Here is an 18,924-nt window from a genome sequence, read left to right as displayed (position 1 = left end):
ATCACTGATGTCTATTCAGAGCCTGGGCAGGGGGCCCTTCTGGCTGTCCTAAGCCCTGCAGCTGTCCGTCCCTGACTCAGTTACATCGTAGCTGTCATTGGGACCATCCATCTGCCCTCGGACTGTTTCTCTCGGATAGTCAAACAGTCACCACTTAAAATCAGGAGCTCAGTCCAAATTGTCTTTCTAGAATCCACTGGAAAAACCACATATCTGGAGCAGGAGAGAAGGCAAGGTGCCCAGGATGGAGTCCGCAAGAATGGGCTGAAGATAAAGGTCACAGGCAGCATCTCCCTCGAGCGTGGATCCCAGGGAAACTCACCTTTGGCCCGGGGAGCCCAGGTAGCCCTGGGGGGCCGGGCTCCCCTCTGCCCCCTCCGATGGAGTTACCAGCATCACCTTTTTCTCCCTGGGAACAGAATAGGGGAGAGTGGGGGAGTAACCATCACTAGGCCTGCCTAGCTCTGGAGGGAGGTGGCCCATCCCTGTCTTTTCTCCCCTCGCAGTTCCAAGGAGTAGGGGCAGCAGACCACCCTTCGGTCCAGGCTGGGCACAGAGGCCCTCAGAAGCCCAGCCTGGTCTGACTGGCCATGGGATTTGCGGAGAGAAGGGACATAGCTATTGCAGGGGAGCAGGTATGGAGCAAAAAATGAGACCCCTCATACCTTGGGCCTAGACTCTGTTTCTCAGAGTGTGTCCATGGAACCCTCCTTCCGGGGGTGGGAATATTTGAAAGGTGGCCAAAGGGTGTTAGGGAAGGCAGAGGGAAATGAAGAAGCTCAGGCTCCTGCCCCGCAGGGTGCTCTGAGCCCCGGCAGGTGAAAGTGCCCTGTGACCTTCCAAGGGTGCCTGACTTACGCAGCTCTCCCCACACTTACTTGACCTCAAGTCTTCTTTTCTTTTTTTTTTGATGGAATGTAATGGAGCTCATGTCCTAGGGAGCACGTTTTCAGAGCTGACACAAAGACATCTGACAAGGTCACAGCTACTGGTCTTTGAATATGGGCATTTTTTGCCAGTCAGGGCCTCCCACGTGGTACCCCACGCACGAATCTAGCTGTGTTCCAGCTTCTTTCCCCCAGTCTGGGAGGGACACCTCCGATACTGGGGCCCCTGAATGGTCAGGGCCGGGAACATGGATGCGGATGAACCCCAAGGCCTTTACACAGAACCCACCATTTTGAGCTTGCTAATACCCACCTTCTGCCCCATGAGGCCGAATAGCCCAGGGGAGCCTGCAGCCCCCTTTTCGCCCTGTGGAGAAAATACAGACAGTGCAGGGTTAGGAATGGTTCCTCTAGGATGCCTGGGAAGGCACCAGGCCCACCAGCATAGGGCCTTGGTTTTCTCTCTGCTGCCTCCCTGCCCCTTTGTGGGCCATTTCCCACCAGACCCCCATCTGCACCTGACTCCTTCCCTGGGCCACTTCACACTGGTGAGGGCCTGGATCATTGTTCTCCTTTTCCCGTATTGGCCGGGCCCTCATCATTTATGAAGCAAGAGGTGCTAAGAGCATTTAGCTCCTTTTGCCGGGTCTCCTGGGGAGAGGCGAGCAGTGTAGAAGGCCAGTAGTCGGGAAAGCTCTTCATTTTAACCACTCTGTTCTTTTCATTTTTTAAATGTCTAGCATTTAGAGGCCCCCAGTCTCGGCCGACCTCCTCCCTGCCTCCAAGGAAAACAAATACCATCTCACTAGACTTCTCCTTTGGAGGACTATTTTGAGAAGTTTGCTTCCTGTGATGGGTTGGCCTGCGTCCTCCCAAAATTCATATGTTGAAGTTCTAACTCCCTGTAGCCCCGAATGTGACTTTCATGGGAAATAGGGTCATTATAGATGTAACTAGTGAAGTTATGAGGTCACACTGGAGTAGGGTGGGCCCCTAATCCAATATGATTGGTGTCCTCATAAAGGGGACATTTGGACAGGGGGACATGGACACTGGGAGAACGCCATGTCAAGATGAAGGCAGAGATTGGGGTGATGCTTCTACAAGCCAAGGAACACCAAAGGATGCCAGCAAACCGCTGAAACGAGGAGAGAGGCAGGGGACAGATTCTCCCTCACAGCCTGCAGAAGGAACCAGCCCTGCCAACACCTGATCTCAGACTTCTGGCCTCCAGAACTGTGGGACGATAAGCTTCTGTGGTTGAGCCACATGGCCTGTGGTCCTTTGTTCGGGCAGCCCTTGGAAGCTAATACTCCGCCCTAAGCATCTTCTTCGGCCATGAAGAATTTTCTCCCCCATGTCGTGCATCACAGAGCTCTGCTCTCGCTGCACAGATAAAGAGACTCCATGGCTGTGAACGACCCCTCCTGGTCTCAAGTGGCAGAGGCTGGCCCACTCCCCAGCCCTCCTGAAGCTCCATCTTCTATACCATGAAGACGGCACTTGGCCCTCCCAGAGTGGCCCATATCGGGAGAGCAGGTCAGCACCCGAGATCCCCCTCCGCAGCTTGATGGCTGCTGGTTCTTGTAGCTAATTATAGAAATGGAGGGCCCTGGGGTCATAGTTTGCCAGGTGTCTCAATGAGTTTTCCAGCTAGAGCCACGGAGGATGCCACACCAAGTCTTTAGGTGTCATCCGCTTGCCACCTGCCCTGGGGTAGAAGGTGAATGACAAAACAGCCTGGGCTGTGCTGAGCTGGGGCAGGCCCTGAAACAGGCCGAGTCTAAAGGGGAAGGATGTAGGTGCTGCCCTCCGGAGGCCGGCTGTGGGGGCAGTGGGGGTGGGGGGAGGGGAGGCCTCCCTTCTGCTGTTCTTTCCTCTTGAGAACCAACGCTTTTGAGGGGGGAGGGTGTGCTCCCGAGTGCAGGATCTCTGCAGCTTTGCCAGGCCATCTGGGCACTCCCCTCTTCCTGGGGACACATGCACCCCGAACACACGGGCCATGGGGGGGGCAGGGGGTGGAGGACCAGCAGAGGCCGATCTGAAGGGGACACACTCAGAGACACAATATCCTACCCTCTGCCCTCTCTTTCCCGGCAAACCTGGGGGCCCTGGCTTCCCTGCTGCTCCTGGGTCTCCCTTTGGGGTAAGAAGAGAAAGTCACTGATAAGAAGATTGGGGGGGGGTGAGGGGTAGGGTGGACAGTGATTGTAAACCAGCATTTCCAGAATACTAGTCCCATAAGATGTTCCTCTTAAGAAAAGGATGCTCTAGTCAAAAAGTTTGAAAATGCTGCACCAGAGATTACAGTTTTAGAGCTTCCCAATATACATGCAGCATCTTAAAGGCCCTGAGAAGGCCTGCAGTTAAAAACAAAAACAAAAACAAAAACAAAAACAAAAACAAAAAAAACCCTGTGAAATATTTTTAACTCTGTACTTCCCAAACATATTTGGCATGGAAACGTTTTTCATGTTACATCCCTTATAGAACGAGACAAGAGAGACAGAGAGCCCTGCAGGCACAAGGGACAAGAGTTACTGCCTGCTGGAACCGGTGTGCAGGCAAACTGACCGAGCTCCAGGCCAGGATCAGGGAGGGGAAGGCATTCCTGACCAGCAGGCCCCTCCTGGGTGGGCCCTCCTCTGCTTAGTCGGGGCCCCAGCTCCAGGCCAGCCTCAGGGGGGCCGAGAGCATAGCAGTAGCTGCCCCCCCCCAAGGCTTGATGCTCCGTGTAGCCCAGAACATTCCCTCTGTATCAGTACCTTGGCTCCCGGGGTCCCTGGCTCACCCTGTGTGGAAAAAAAAAAGAAGATTCCGGTAAAGAGATGAAGGAGAGAGAGTGAGAGCTAACGCACGAATAAATGAGCAAAAGTCCTCATGGGGTGCGTGAAACATCTGGCCAGCCCAGGGCTTCCCTCTGCCTAGGCTTCAGGTCCCAGGCCAAAGGAGGCCTCCTGGACTCTTCCCGATTCTTCCCCTAGGTGAGGGATGTGGCAAGTGTGAGCTCGGGGGGAGAGGAAGGAACGGGCATTTGCTTTGGACACAATGCCCCCGGTCTGTGGACCTGCCGGGAGATCCACATCTGTGCTTCTGGGTGTCCCCATGCCTGCGGACCAAATGCGGTTAGCGTGGGGTTCAGGGGAAGGACTCCTGCTCTCCTGTCGGGAGCTTTGCGAGCACGCAGCTGTTGGATTCTGAGGTATAAAGGAAAGCACCGGGTCCCCTTGGCCCCTGGCAGGATGCTGCTCTAGCTGAGGCTGGCAAACCTTAGCTACTTACTATGCAAGGCTTGGTTAAAACGTCTCTAGTTCAAGCTGTGCATAATGGCATACACGTTGCCTTGAGAAATGTTTCTGAATCCTGTCTGCCTCCTCCTTGGCCGAGGGGCCACCCCACAGAGTCCCTGAAGCCCCAACTCCGTCTTCCTCTCTCCTTGCCTCCCATCCTGCCCCTCATGTGAGCAGTGCTAACGTGCCACTGACCTTCATCCCAACCACAGCAATTCCAGGAGCTCCCTGGCGGAGAGAAGAAAAAGGCATGGCGACCTGGGGCGAGCACAGAGGGAGGGGCCAGCCTCCCAGCCTCCCAGCCTCCCCTTAGCGGGGGATGCGAAGGCAGACTGCTTGCTTCTGCCTGCTGGCCGGGCCCACGGCAAGGGTGGGTGGCTGAGTCTGGCACAGGGAGCGTGGGTCCCCAGGAAGGCAGAGGCTCTGAACAGCACAGTTGAGTCCCCCAGGCTTCCCACCCACCTGCTCGGCTCCCAGCCCTCCTGGCAGGGAGCCCAGGAGTGTCCAGATGGGGGTGTGTCTGGGGTGCAGTGTGGGATAGGAAAGGGGGAGGAGGCTCTGGGAAGGGAAGGGAAGAGGGTAGAAGGAGAGCCGCGTGGAAGGGAAGAACGGGAGATGGCTGATTTCACCCCTGAGTGGGCAGGTGGGATTCTTCTCACAGAGAACTCTCTGGATCTGTGCCTTCATGGATTGGGGGGCAGCTGGGAGTGAACCCCATTTCCACATCAGCCCCAAACCAGCCACTTTGAGGTAAATAGGCTTCCAGATGCAGCATGTAGTCAATCGTAAGTGGAGGGGATATTTAGGGAGTCCCTACTCCCCACGTGGGACGGCAGCCAGAGCTGGGCTTACCCGAGAAGCGTTTTTATGGCCCAGAGATGCCCAGGAGGAGGCCCGGCCATGTCAGGAGGGCGCTGGGGAGTGCTGGCTCGTGGGCCAAAGAGAAGCACCCCGCCCCCCGGAAGAGCAGGCTGACACCGCAGGGGGAGGGGGCTGGGAGGGAAATGTGTACCCCTTCTTCAGGTCTCCACAGCGGACATGGGAAGGAGAAGGAGTTGGGCCTCCCAGGTGTCCCAGAACTTGGGAGAGAGGGCTGGAGCTCAGGCAGGGGCTGCAGGTGGCGGGGCGTGGGGTGTGGGGGGAGGGTGCTGCCGGAGATGGGGGAGGGGCAGGTACCTTTGCTCCATGTTTGCCCGGCATCCCTGGCATTCCCCGTTCTCCCTGAAGGAAGAAATAAAAGAAACACTGAGAAGAGGCCCAGACTAGCCCGAGGCCTCAGCCCTTGGCGCACAGCCTGCAGGGATGTCCACGAGATACTCCTGCTGGCTGGTCTGGAAGCTTGGGATGCCTGTCCAGCTCACAATGAGCTCCGAGGACCTGGCAGCCACCGCAGGCCGTCGTTCCTCTTAGCTACGTGAACTCACAGAAGGCCCCCCAAGAGAGAGAGGCTCACCAGCAGAGTCCGAGTCCCGAGGGGCTGCAGGAGGGCTGTGCAGGACCTACCACCAGCCAGGGGCCCAGCTGGGTCAGAGCTCGGTGCACTTGGCCACTCACCCGCGCATTCCTCCCTCTCATCGCCACCTAGCACTTCCTGCTCCGTTCTCACCCCAGAAGCTTCGCTCTCGTGGTACCTGCTGGCTGAGCCACATGGGCTCCTGCCTCTCCTCTTCATCTGGGGCTCCCCTTCCTCCCAGCTTCCTTCCCAAGGGCCCGGGGGTCTTGGCCCTGCACAGCTGAGGGCCAGCCTGTGGTTTGGGGGTCGGTGGAGGCAGGGTGCTGCCTGGAACCCATCCGTGGGCACCAGGAGGACTGTGGCTTCGGGATACTGTGGGGTTTGCTCTACGATCTCAGCAGTGTCCCATCTTTCTCCTCAACCTCTTTTCCCTCCCCGTGAAAATGCCAAACTTCTGGGGTGGGGCTGTGAGCTCAGGAAGGACAGGAAGGAGATGGGGTTGGAGATGACAGCCAGTGACAAATGGAGGTCAAGAGTAGATGAGTCGAGACTGACCTACTGTGTCAGAGAAGGGGGTGGTGCTCAGGAGAGGAAGGAGGGCAGCTCTGGTCTCAGCGAGTTGAGCCCAAATGAAGCCCCAGCCCGGGCTCGGAATGCCAGCAGCGACAGGGGACAGTCAGCGCTGTCTTGGGTCCCAAGAGCTGTGGCCTTCAGGCTAGGCCCCAGTTCCCATAGGCTTCCGGGCAGAGGGGGACACTGGTCCCACCTGGCCTCCATCTTTTCTGCTGCCTTCATCCCTTCTCTTCTGCCGTCTTCTGGGAAGTCCTATCCACCCTTCCGCTGGCCAAAGCTAGAACTTCTTCCACCCTCTCTGCTTCCGGACTGGGCCTCGGTGCTGGCGTCTGGGGAAGCTCCCCGGGACACAGGCTGGACAGTGACACTTCCTTACTGCAAAGTAGCCACTGCCCGGCATTGACCGCAGAAACGGGGCCAGGCATTCCGTCCTCGGCTTCCTTCCCAGCCTCATCACCTGACATCCCGATGCCTATTTCCCTGAAAACACCACCCATTTTCAGGATTCCATGTCTTTTTTTTGAGAGAGAGGGAGAAGGAGAGGGAGAATCTCAACCAGGCTCCACACCCAGCTCTGGACATGGAGCCTGATGTGGGACTTGATCTCATGACCCTAAGAGCTTGACCTGAGCTGAAATCAAGAGTCAGATGCTTAACCAACTGAGCCACCCAGGCGCCCCGGATTCTATGCCTCTCTGATGTTCCCTAGACACCCTGTTCATTGTTAGGGGCCTTGGTCAAATACCATCTCCTCTGTGAAGCCTTTTGCTATGCCCATACCCAATGCTGGTTCCTGGGTGCAGCGGGGACCACTCAGCATTAGTAATCGGCATGCATGAATTAATGTCTGCCTGGGATCGTTCACCTCCATCCTCCTTGGGCTAAGTCTCCGAATTCTGCAAAAGGCCCAGAATCTTTAGCTCCAAACACAGGAGCCCTTCCTCACCCTGACCCCTGACCCCTGAGCCACAGGCAAGGTTAGTGGATCCGTACTCAGGAGGTGAACACAGCAGACGAGTCATTGCCCCGGGGCCCCAAATTCTGGGAAATCCCTCTTACAGGCCATTTACTGTGTCTGCCATGCGCCTGGCACAAGGCTAAGGGCTTTCCATCTGTCCTCTATTCTATCTCCAAGACTTCTCTCCGATGTGGCAATGGATTTTATTCCTAATTCACAGGTGAACAAATGGGCTCTGAGAGGCCAGGTATGATCACCAAGGTCATGCAGAGTAGGGATTTGAACACAGGTCTTTGTTTGCCGAAGTCCAGGTACCCATTTCTCTAAGCCAATCCCAAGCATCGATGGGCTGATTCTAAAGCCCCTCTCAGCTGGAGGGCCCTCTGGTCCCTGCCTCAGAAGGGTGCAGGGGTCAGCGCAGGAGGGCAGCTCCCGGGGCTGGGGGGCTGGGTCTTTAACCCCACGCTGGGCAGAGGAAGGAGCTGGGCAGGGCCCTGCCTGCCAGCAGAGGTCTGCTCTGTGGCCAGCAGAGGGTGCCACAGGACCTTGTCAGAAGTCTGGTGACTGTGGCCAAGAGGGTGTCAGAGCCCCCTCCTCAGGAGTCCCAGCCGAGGGCCCCTATCACTGTCTCCTTCAGAGGACCCAGGATCTTCTGCTAACGTTCCAGCTGGTCCAACCAGGTTGACTTAGCCCCGAAGACACCCCGAAGACAGAGTCCCCAGGGGTGGGGGGTCCAGGTGGGAAATCAGCTTGGCCCTCCCTCTTCTCCTGTCTTTCCCTCGCCTTCCCTCAATGGCCCTGCCCGCCTCTTCTCGTCTCCATCTGGGGCAACTGGCTGGGAGTCAGGAAAGGCTGTGTGACCCTAGGTAAGCCTCTTTCCCTCTCTGGGTCCAGGCTCCTCCTCTGCAAAGTGAGTCAGACTGGAGTCCCTTGGCCTACCACTACTCTGGCCCTTTCTCCAGCCACCGCCAGCCCTGCCTGCCTGAGGCCTTTAGCCAGGAAAGAGCTCGGAGCTGGGGAGGGGACACTGGGTCTGTCGGCAGCTGCAGAGCAAGGCTGTGGAGGTGGGAGTTTAGCTGTGGGGAAAATGCTGGTCTAGGACGGGTCTCAGGGGGTCTCTGCTTTCCCTCCCTCCTACCTGGAAGGACAGCTGCAGAAGCTTCAGCAAGGGGGGTGGGGTGGGGGTCTGCTCGAGCCCCATCTCTGGGCTTCTGTCTCCAATCTCAGCAGGAGCAGTGCAGAGCGAACCCCGGGAGTGAGGTTTTCCCGCTAATTGGGGTAGTCCTCAGCCGTGCTGGCTTGTATGTAAAGACAAAACCACCCTCTCCAGGGAATTCCAGGCCCCTTGGAGCTTCCAAAGGAGGCAGCCCTCCTCGTTAGCGTGGCTGACCTTCGCCCCTTCCCTCCCCTCTGGGTCAAGTCTCTTAATTCTACAGATGACCCAGGCTCTCTTGATCCCATTTCAGGCCTCCCTCACCCCCACCCTTCTGTCGGGCAGGAAGCAGGGGTGCCCCCGGCTGACCCCACCCTGCAGGCTCATTCCACTCTCATCAGGCGGGGCTTACCCCAGCCTGACCTCTGCCCTGGGGACCAGCCCAGTCTGACACCGGGAAGCACTGATTCTTGGATCTGTGAGGTGAGACAGGGCTGAGTCATTGTCAAGGACTTTGGGGTGGCTGTGGACAAGGGCACCTGTCTGCAGGGAGTGAGAAGGGGGTTTCTGGTAGCTATTGCTAAAAGGGGGACCATGACTTCTGTTTACACAATTTTTCCCCTCAGTGTGTCTTTATGAGGGTCCTTTTGCCCATTTCTCTTCTTAAAAGTGTTCCTGTTTAAAAGGTTTAGGTTTGGAATTGTGCTGAATTTAGTTTCACTAACTCGAGTGTCTTCATCTTAAGTACAGAGGGAATTCTCATAGTCTGTCCAAGTCCAAGGTCCCCAATTTATCCCCTTTATCTTTGCCTTCCCTTATCCTCCCAGTAGGACACCAGAAGCTCCCCCAGTGGGCTCCTAGGGACCCCACCTGGGCCACTCTGTAGCTGGGGTGGTGGGCACTCTGTGCGTTGCCCAGGGGCACAGAGCATGGATGGCAGAGGCAGTAGGGGAACCAGGGCAGAGACCCCCGGGCCAGGACACCCCACCACCGAGGAGCCTGGCTCTTTAACCTGTTGGTTAACCCAAGAACGCCTGATTGCTGGCCAGGAAGGGGTAGATTCCAGTCACTGTGGCTAAGAAAGCTCTGGGTGGGCACAGGTGGGTAGAGAGGGGGCTGCCTCGAATGACCTTGAAGGCCGGTCCCAGCCCTGCCTTTTACGATGCCACTAACTCTCCAGCCAGGCCTGGCACAGAGCGCCTTGCAGCACCAGTGGGTTTTCTATTCTGGTCCCGGCTTCCAGGTGGAGGGACCCCTCGATTACCGAGACAGGAGGAAAGTCAGCTCCTTAGAGCACAAAATGGCCATGCCCCTGTCCTGTGCGAGTGGCCTCTTAATTGGTGATTTACTGTTTGTTGGATAAGCAGGGCAGGGATTTGGCAAGAAGACATAGTCTGGAGGGAGGTGGGGGGCTTCCAGGTCAGCTCCCCAACCAAGCAGAGGTCAGGCCAGAGGAGTGTGGGAGATGAATGGATCTCCCTGGGATGAAGCTCCCGTGCAGCCCAGCGCCATGGGGAGGGCCCCGGGGGAAGCAACTCCACACACAGACTCTTTGTTCTCTGCAGGGAGGAGGAAGGCCCGTCTGAGAGCCGCTGTGGAGGGCTGGGGGTGGGGGTGGGGGGCGGAGGCCAGCAGGTGGCTCAGGCCTCGAGGCTGGACCAGGTTCCTTTCCTGGGCTGGGAAAGCCGGGTGAGGCAGGCTAATGTCTCTTTCTGCCCTAAGGGCAGAGTGTTCCTCGGCCTCCCTTCCAGGAAAAGGCAGCTCATTTCCTTCTTCGCTGCCCTAGCCAGCACCAGACAGGAGAGGACTGGAACCGGGGAGATGTCAGCTCCTCTGGTAATTAGGACCGGCAGGAAGTAATCTGGGGAATTACCGGGGTCAGGCGCCCCATCGAAGGCTGGGGCTTTGGAAGGGCGGCTGGCTTGTAATCTCGATTTGAGATCGGTTGATTTTGTAGTTAGCTCCAAAAAGAAAAGTCAGCTCTAATTAATCTGTGGGCTTTGGAGTGTGGGAGAAACAGGGCCCAGAGAGCACAAGCTGGGGGCTGGAGGCTGGCGGGGTGAGACTCTCAGCCCCCACTAGGCCTCAGATCTGAGGCCCTTGTCTCAGATCCCTGCTCTGCTTTATTTTAAATGGTCTGGATGTCCCCGGTAGGATTTCATGGCTTTGAAAGAAAGTGCTGTCCCCGCCCCAGAAGGCTCCTGCATCTACCATGTCTGTCCGCATGGAGCGCTCCACTGTGCATGAATGCTGCGGGAGCCTGGAGTTCCTCAGGCCCTCCGAGAGCCAGAGAGGTACAGGGGGCCTTAGGAAGAGCGGTGGTGGGGGCCTGAGACAAGTTGCCTTTTCCTGCCTTTAGTGGAAGTCCCGGGGCCATGCTAAGTCCTTGGGGGAATCATTTGGGGGGATCAGTGCCCATGGACAAACACTCCACTTCCTGGGTTCTTTGACTGAAACGCATCAAGGACCCCAAGGTCGGCTCGCAGAGAACCTAGGAAGCTCAGAGAAAGGCCCGAATCCAGCCCCAGCCTTTTCCCTCAGGAAGGAGATCAGCCCAGTTCCCACCTTCTTTCCTTCTAGGGGAGGAGGGCCTACAGGAAATGGGAAAACGCGGCATCTGGCCCCTCTCCCGGCTCATAAGGCCCAGGTAGTACAGTCATTCAGGGCAAGGATTTGGGATAAGACAGAACTGTTTTTACTACTTCCTGGCTGTGGACTTTCCGGGACTCCCCTCTGTGGACCTCAGTTTGCTCATCTGTAAATTAGGGCTAAGAATAAAGCCTTCCTCTGAGGGTTGTTCTAAGACTTCAGTAATATGATGCGGGCACTGTGGCACGTCCGCAGCTGGCCCGTTGAAAAAGCCAGTGAGGCAGCCGTGATAATGTTACCTGTCATTCTGCAGACATGTGTCCACCCACGTGGCCCCCTGCTCTGACTGGCAGATCGGAATGATCGTGCCCTTTTGTAGAATTGAGGACCGCGTGGCCATATGGTCGGGGGCCAACCTGGGCTGGGTGGGCGAGCTTCTGCCCCTCCCGCCCTCACCCCAGTGCCCTAGACATCTGACCTTAAGGCCCGTCTGACCTTTGCCCCTGGGGGCCCCACAGCCTCCAGGAGGAATAACCACTCTCAGAAGCTGCTCTGGCACATCCTGCCTTCTCTGGTCTGGAAACGCACAGCCCCCAGCAGGAAGGGGCTGTGCGCTTCAGTCACAGTCCTTCACTAGAACCCCAAGCCTTACCCCCAAGACTGCCCGCGCGTCAGTGCGCCCCCTGCTGCTGAGTCAGCCAGACCAGCTCCGACACGCTTACAGATAAACTCTCACCGGGTTTTGTGATCCACATACAGTCTGACCATACCCATCAATCCCCTTGAAAGAGAGCCAAGGTTGTAATGTTTTAAACACACTTTGCATCTTATAACATATTTAAAGTAGATCGGTGGTCATAAATTCGGATCAAATTGGTACCACATGGGTGCGCAAACCTGCTCGCGGTGTCTAGGCGGAAGTGCTGGTCCCAAGCAGGGCTGGGGGCAGCGCAGGGCCTGCTGGCCACACTGGTCTTTGATCCGAAGGAGCTAGAGAGGAAGCCTGCCCTGCTAGCCTGGCTGGCCTTTGAGAGGATGCCAGGCTGGGTCCAGCGGGGGGGGGGGGGGGGGGGGAGGGAGGGCGGCAGCGGTGATGATGGACGGAACTAATCATTGGCAAACTCTGCAGGCCAAGAAATATCTTTGCTAAGAGTTAAATTCCACCCTTGCTGAAAGAAAGACCTCCCTGTATGTGTATCAAGTCTCCGGGACAGGGCAATTGAAGCAGATGAGGAGGGTCTGTCGGTTACCCCATGGGTTCCCCTTACACCCCAAACATAGGGGCAGTCCCACCGCCTCTGTCCCAGCTGGGTGTTCCCACCACCAGCACTCGCTCCTTCCTCCTTGGGTGGTGGGGTGGGGACAAAGTCCTCTTCCCAGCAGCCAGCTCTCTCCCCACCCCCCATGCCCCATTCCAAGCCGAGAGAAGAAGAGAGAGAAAAAAGAAGCTCGGGAGATAAGCCTCCACATCCCAGAGAAGGCACAGGGAGGAGGGACCGTGCACAGTTAGCTCAGCCTAGGCTGAGACCCTCTGCTGCCTGGACAAGAACACTGGCCTGGGGGCTTGGGCGTGTGAGACCCGGCTTCCAGTTCCAGCATGATCCTTCACCAGCTGTACAACCTTGGGCAAAGCAGTAACTTCTCTGAACTTCTCATCTGTACCAGGGGGATAAAGAGCTCTAACGGGTCACAGTGAGGACCAGGTGGGATGGGGACCGAGTGAACTTTGGCAGAATCAGAGATGTGAAGTATTGTGGCACTTGTCCCTGGGCGTTAGCCTCTTGATCTCAGAGCTCTGATGGGAAGCAAACTTCTGTCTGGGGATAGTGGTCACTGGCTCAAGACCCCCGCGGCCCCAGTGGGGCTGGGACTGTGGGACGGGCACCTGTAGCCTCCTGAGAGTCACCTGACACCACAGCCTTAAGCCGAGGCCTCTCCATCCTCAGGACATTAGACCCCCAACCTCCTTTCCGGATGCACCGGGTTTCCAGTTGGCCCACGAATGCACATGCCCGCCACTGGCATTGCTGTGCCCCTGGGGGCCTGCACTGCACCAGGAGGCAGTAAGTCTTGCGAGTCTGCGTGCGTGGTTGGAAGCAACCACAGAGGCTATAATTTCCACTTCCCGACACAATACAAACTTCTCAGTTTATGCAGAACAAATTAAAGGTCTCTCAGGTCCTGCCATTTCATCCCCCTCCAAACACCCATAAAACAATGCAGTGATGGCAGCCGCCCGATTATAGAGTGTGAGGAATGTGCTTCTCTGGAGCAATCTGTCCCTTTCCCAAATCCCTCCCCCTTCTTGTCCCCCCTTTCCTTCCTGCCTCCTTTCTTCTCCTGCAGCCCGGGTCCAGGTCTGGAGCGCTGCACGGGGCTCCCCGCAGCGGGTGGTGCCACCGGAAGGACCCAGGCCAGACTGAGTTCCTACTCTGCCACTCGCAAGCCATGAAACTCTGGGCAAGCCTCAGGTTCCTCATTTGTTAGATGGGAGAACAGTACCAGCCTCGCAGGGCAGTCACATGGAAGGACAGCCTGGGCACACGGTGGGCATTCAGTAAGTGGTGACTATGGCTAAGATTATTTTTATGTTTTATCATTGTTATAATGACCACCCCTGGGCCTTTGCTCAAATTGTTTCCCTGTCTAAAATGCCATGTCCCTGGGGCGCCTGGGTGGCTCAGTTGGTTAAGTGACTGCCTTCGGCTCAGGTCATGATCCTGGAGTCCCGGGATCGAGTCCTGCATCGGGCTCCCTGCTCGGCGGGGAGCCTGCTTCTGCCTCTGACCCTCCTCCCTCTCATGCTCTCTGTCTCTCATTCTCTCAGTCTCAAATAAATAAATAAAATCTTTAAAAATAAAATAAAATAAAATGCCATGTCCCTTCAGGTTTCCTGGTTGAGGGACAACAGTGGTGGGTAAAAATGGCCATGAATGCTTTGCTATTCCTCCCACGAGAAGCAGAGGCAGAGTCCCTTCCCCGCTCCCCACGGATGACACATGAGTTGGCCATGTGACTTGCTTTGACCAATAGGACGTCAGAAAGTGTGATGGCCTTGGATGCTTTGGAAAAGCTCTCGCGCACTCAGACTTGGCAGGTTTGAACACTGCCCTGGGCCTACCGTGCTGTAAGAACAGCTGTGTAGCCTACTGGGGGCTGAGAGGCCATGGCAGGGAAAAGAGAGGCTCCCCCCCGCACTCGTGGCGTGCACCAGCCACCCAACACGTGGATGAGACGGCTTGGCCTCTCTCTCCATCATCTGACACAACTGCATGAGTGAGCCCAGAGGAGCAGAACTCCCAGATGGCCCATCCACAGCACCAGAATGAGAGAAATCATCCTTTTAAGCCAGGAAGTTTGGGATGGTTTGTTACACAGCTATACCCACCCGGATACACCCACCCAGTCACCAGGATGGAGCTCCCAGGCTGTCTTCTCCCAGAAGACTTCACAGACTCCTCCCAATCCGGAATTAATCTCTCTAACCCGCACCATCCATATTCACACAATGCTTTGTGATGATTGCTTAGCACAATCTGCCTTCACCAGGGTTATTTGTACAGGAATCCTTCTGTCTCTCCAGACTGCAGGTTGTCAGAAAGAAGGTCTGGGACCCCCACCCCTGTAGCCCCCACCGTGCTCAGCATGGAGCTCTGCCCAGGGCGGACCCTGGTAATCTGCTCCCATTTACTAGGCCCTCGGGGGCCAGTGAAAACCTGGCCTGCCTGGGTAGAGACACAGGGATGCAGGTTGTCGGTGGGAGACTCACCTGGGTCTGGGGTCGGGCTGGGCCACTGATAGCCTGAGGCCCTGCCCCTCTGAGCCTCCTCCTCCCCAGATGGAGACACAAACTCCTGTGCAGCCCACCTCACAGATGTGAGGCTCACGCTGGGCAAGCGTGTGTGCAGACATGCGTGTGCGTGACCAAGTCCTGCCCCTGCTGGCGCTGTGGTGGGGCCCTACTTGGTTACCACTGGGGACGTAGGGTCCTTCCCTCCCCCTCCTCCCTACCTTCCGGCCGTGGTAGCCCTGGATTCCTGGGTCTCCCTGGGGGAACAAAGAGAAGAAAATTAGTGAGATTTTCCCAAATGCCCCATTTTGGCTTGCTCTCTTGCCCTCACATTGCCATTCCTCTTCTCAGTGACTGTAAATCCTCCAGCCCTCCCTGGAACAATAGCTTGCTTCCTCTGAAGCCAACAGAGACTCTTCTTTTCACAACAAGTCCCCATCCTGCAGAGGCGGAGGCATGGTGGAAAGGGTCCACCTGGCAGGGGCCCAGGAGACCTGAATTTTGCTTTTGATTCTGAATTTTGCTGCTGACTCTCTGCCGAACCGGGACGAGTCACTTGCCCCCAGGGCTCTCAGCCTCCACACGTGCAAAATGCTTGGGCAGGGTCAGTGCTTTGCAGCTCCTGGTCCCCCGAGGCCCAGGCCCACCCCGCTTCAGAGGGAGAGTCGGTTTGACACATGGGCTTCCAGACAAGGTCTCCCAAGAGACCAGATGATCCCGAAGGTCCCTTCCAGTTCTGACTCTGTAGGAAACCCTCTTTTATTGGGATGTTGTGACGGTGCCCCGGGCATCAACCTGGAGTCTCCCACCAGACTCTAAGCTCCTCAGAAGGGGGTACCACAGCCTCCATACTGGTCAGAGTACTGGCTGGGCCTGGGCACACAAGTGCAATCTCTGTGGGACCCAAGCTGTTACCAGGAGGAGGGTGACACTTTGAAGTGAGCAAAGCGTGACCCATCTCTCACGGAGGTCACTCTCAGCTGCTCACTCAGTAGCCCACAGAGAGCTCTCCCACCCATTCAGTGCACCGCCCAGGAGGGCCCTCACCTTCGGTCCAGGAGGCCCGGGTAAGCCCTGTGGAAGCAAGAGCAAGGTGAGTGCAGATGGAATCTGCTGGCAAACAGCACAGGTCGGCGTGTTTGCTGCGAAGGCTTGGGGCAGAGGAGTGCTCATGAGCTGTGGGTGTGCTAGAGAACAGAGCTAGAGGATCCTGGAACGGTATCTGAAACCTGTGGAATGTGTGTGGGGACACCAGGCTCACAGCTCCCTTTGGAGCCAGTGTGGGCGCCGTGGGCATCTCTGCTGTGCTCACCCACTGGAAAATAGGTCAGTGGCAGCCTGTTAAGATGACAAGTGTGCTTTGGTCCGCGTCCCTGCCCACCCACCCACCTCCTAATTGGGACCCCGCCCTGGGACGCCGACCCTGCCCAGCAGAGCCTTGGTTTTGCCTTTGGCCCCGCCAGCCTTCAGGGGAGTCTTCTGTCTCCTTCGGCCCAGGGTGCCGTGGGGAGGTGGTGTGGGCCCCGGGCCTACGGGAGCCCGAGGGCAGAGGCGAGGGCAGGCTGGCTCCACCGCGGTCTGGGGCGGAGGTTTGGGCAGCACACGCAGGCTGGAGAAAAGCAAGATGCCCAAGTCTGGTCCGTTTCCATGGATTTCAAAACATGCTTCCTGGTTTTTTTCTTTATAAACACCCTAACAAAGAAAGCCACGAGGCTTGGGTTCAGTGAGTGGGAACCCGACGTGTTTGGGGGGCCGGGGTCAGCGAAAAAGTGGATTTGGGGTATTCTGGGGGGATTCTCTCAGCTTGGTTTGGTTTGGTTTCCTAAATTTCACTTCCTTTCGGGTTTTCCGTTTTCCCATCTACAAACCCATGGCAGTGAGACTAGTCTTTCTCCCCAGGGTCCCAAAACATAGAAATATTTAAAATTCATTGTGGAGGTTGAGCTGGGCAGGAGGGCAGGCAAGTGAGGTTTTCACACCGAGCTGAGCTGCCACGCTGGGTGTCCTGGGTGGCCAGAGCTGCCGCTGGCCTAGAGGGGCCCTACACTGAGCCTCAGCGTCGGCAGCTAGAGCAGCTGCGAGGCCCAGATGTGAGGCCGAGCGACACAGAAGGCGGCCGTACTTGATGAGTGGCAGGGACACCGCCAACCCAGCCATTCTATCGCTGGGAATCTATTGCAGCGAAAGCATCAGAAATGCACACACACATTTATGTTCAGGGATCTCTATCACAGGAGGGAACTCTTTAACTACTCGTAAATAGGCCCAGCAGCCCTAAAATTCATTTCACGGGAGACTCCGGCCCAAAGCAAGGGTGTGCTTTATGGTGTTAAGTGAAAAACATAATGGGACACAAACTGTGACGTTACTCAGCACGTGACCAACCTGGAAAATGTTTACGAGCAGACAAGTCTAAGGAGAAAAATAGCAGGACCCTCCAAAATGTTAATGATGGTGAACTCTGGATATGGCAAAATAGATAATTTAAAATGTTTTCTTTGTCCGTGTTCCAAATTTTTCACAATGCATGCATGATGCTTTTGTCATAAGAAACAAAAACAGTTCTTGGGGCGCCTGGGTGGCTCAGTTGGTTAAGCGACTGCCTTCGGCTCAGGTCATGATCCTGGAGTCCCTGGATCGAGTCCCGCATCGGGCTCCCTGCTCGGCAGGGAGCCTGCTTCTCCCTCTGACCCTCCCCCCTCTCATGTGCTCTCTCTCTCTCATTCTCTCTGTCTCAAATAAATAAATAAAATCTTTAAAAAAAAAAAAAAAGAAACAAAAACAGTTCTTTTTCAATCATGTGAAAGAAACATTATTAGACAGGCTTTGTCCTTCACCCTGTCCCTTCAGTAACATAGGACATTCGTCTTGGCTCTAAGATTGAAAGAACCCATTTCAGATGCCTGCTTGGCTGCTCAGTTGCACTAAATATGTCGAGAGAGCGGGGTCTTGGCCAGGGCTTGGAGAGGTGGGGCTTGGTGGACCCTGGGTTTGACCTACTCCTGCCTGAGCGTTGTCTTGCCTGGAGGGAGCACCTGTTGGCTCCTGGGCCCACACACGACCCAGCAATTCCACCCCTGGGAATCTAAAGCCACAAAAGGGGCAGCCTCTTAGCGATTTCCTCCCTGGAAGTCGATGGCTGCTGTTGAGGCCTGGCCCCAGAGCTGGGTTTTCAGAACCAGAGTACAACAGGTGAGTGTGGCAGGGATGGGCAGCTACTTGCAAGAGCCACCCATGTCCAGTGGCCTTGCTAAGGTGTTTCCACCGTTGGGTGGGGACCCAGGTTCTCATCAGTGATGTAAGGTTTGGATGCTTCCAGAGAATTCTTGGGACAGATCTTGGAAGAGGAGGTGGTAGAGAGAGAAAGAAGATACGTACGGGTGGCCCCATGGGCCCTGGCAGTCCCGGGGGCCCCAGAAGTCCGCTCGGTCCAGGGGGGCCTGGTGGCCCCGGTGGGCCTTGGATGCCGGCCTGGCCCTGTTCACCCTGATGTTGGTGGAAACAAGAGTTAGAGGAGAGCCCTGGGGCTGGGCAGCAGCTCCCGCCCCAGTACCATGCACCCGGTGAAGGCCCCGTGGTGGGCTCTGGTGGGCAGGCGGTGTGGCATGGTGGTGATGACCAGTGGCAGCAAGGAGATGGCCAAGACACTAGGCCCCCAAGAGTTGGGGGTTTGTCCAGAGAGGACCTGCTGCACAAGCAGCTGGTCCCAGAGCAAGAGCCCTGCTGGGGCAGAGGCAGAGGAGTGAGCGAGATGACCCTGCCTGACCGCCAGCACGCTCCCGGCCCACTCAGATGCTGGGGGTCTGGCCCAGGGGGTCCTCAGCCCAGCCTGCCTCGGCCCCTCCCTCCGTGTGGCAGTCACATCCTCTGTCTACGCTGGGCCTCCCAGGCATTCAACGACAGCAGCAGTCCCTTGTTTCTGCTGTCTGATTCTCTGGCCCTGAGTGTCATAGGGGGTCCTTAGGTCAGAGGCCACAGAAGTTGGTGTGGTTCACTAAACCACTGGGCACGCGATCTTGTGTAAAACATTTGGACTGGGGGCTTCTGATGTCACACTGGGAGCCCTGGCGCTCGGGGCCCACGTCCCCGCGGGCAGTCACACCCTTCGGGCTTGGCCTGGGTTCCCCAGGTGCCTCAGCCCCCGCTCCCCCATCCTTTCTGCGTGCGGCCTGCTTCGGTCACTTCCGTCATCTGTGCCTGGCCTCAGAGCACAGTTGAGTCTGCAGCCCTG

At 56.8% G+C, this 18,924-nt stretch overlaps 1 protein-coding gene across 1 annotated transcript in view; it reads right to left on the bottom strand.

Moving 5' to 3' along the window:
- The window catches only part of LOC118018987 (collagen alpha-1(XIII) chain-like), a 143,521-nt gene that overhangs the window by 32,250 nt on the left and 92,347 nt on the right, over positions 1-18,924 (bottom strand). The window contains exons 15-23 of the mRNA XM_035017745.1: positions 18,072-18,179; positions 15,741-15,767; positions 14,915-14,950; positions 5,354-5,398; positions 4,373-4,405; positions 3,653-3,679; positions 2,964-3,026; positions 1,201-1,254; positions 323-409 (exon numbers count right to left, since the gene is read on the bottom strand). Of these exons, the coding sequence (XP_034873636.1) occupies positions 323-409; positions 1,201-1,254; positions 2,964-3,026; positions 3,653-3,679; positions 4,373-4,405; positions 5,354-5,398; positions 14,915-14,950; positions 15,741-15,767; positions 18,072-18,179 (480 nt within the window). The remainder of the gene's footprint in view (positions 1-322; positions 410-1,200; positions 1,255-2,963; positions 3,027-3,652; positions 3,680-4,372; positions 4,406-5,353; positions 5,399-14,914; positions 14,951-15,740; positions 15,768-18,071; positions 18,180-18,924) is intronic.

This window comes from Mirounga leonina, unplaced genomic scaffold (assembly GCF_011800145.1).
Source record: "Mirounga leonina isolate KUSES-001 unplaced genomic scaffold, KU_Mleo_1.0 Mir_107, whole genome shotgun sequence".
NCBI lineage: Eukaryota > Metazoa > Chordata > Mammalia > Carnivora > Phocidae > Mirounga > Mirounga leonina.
Note: the sequence above shows the minus strand (reverse complement) of the source record. Positions and strands in the feature narration are given on the sequence as shown.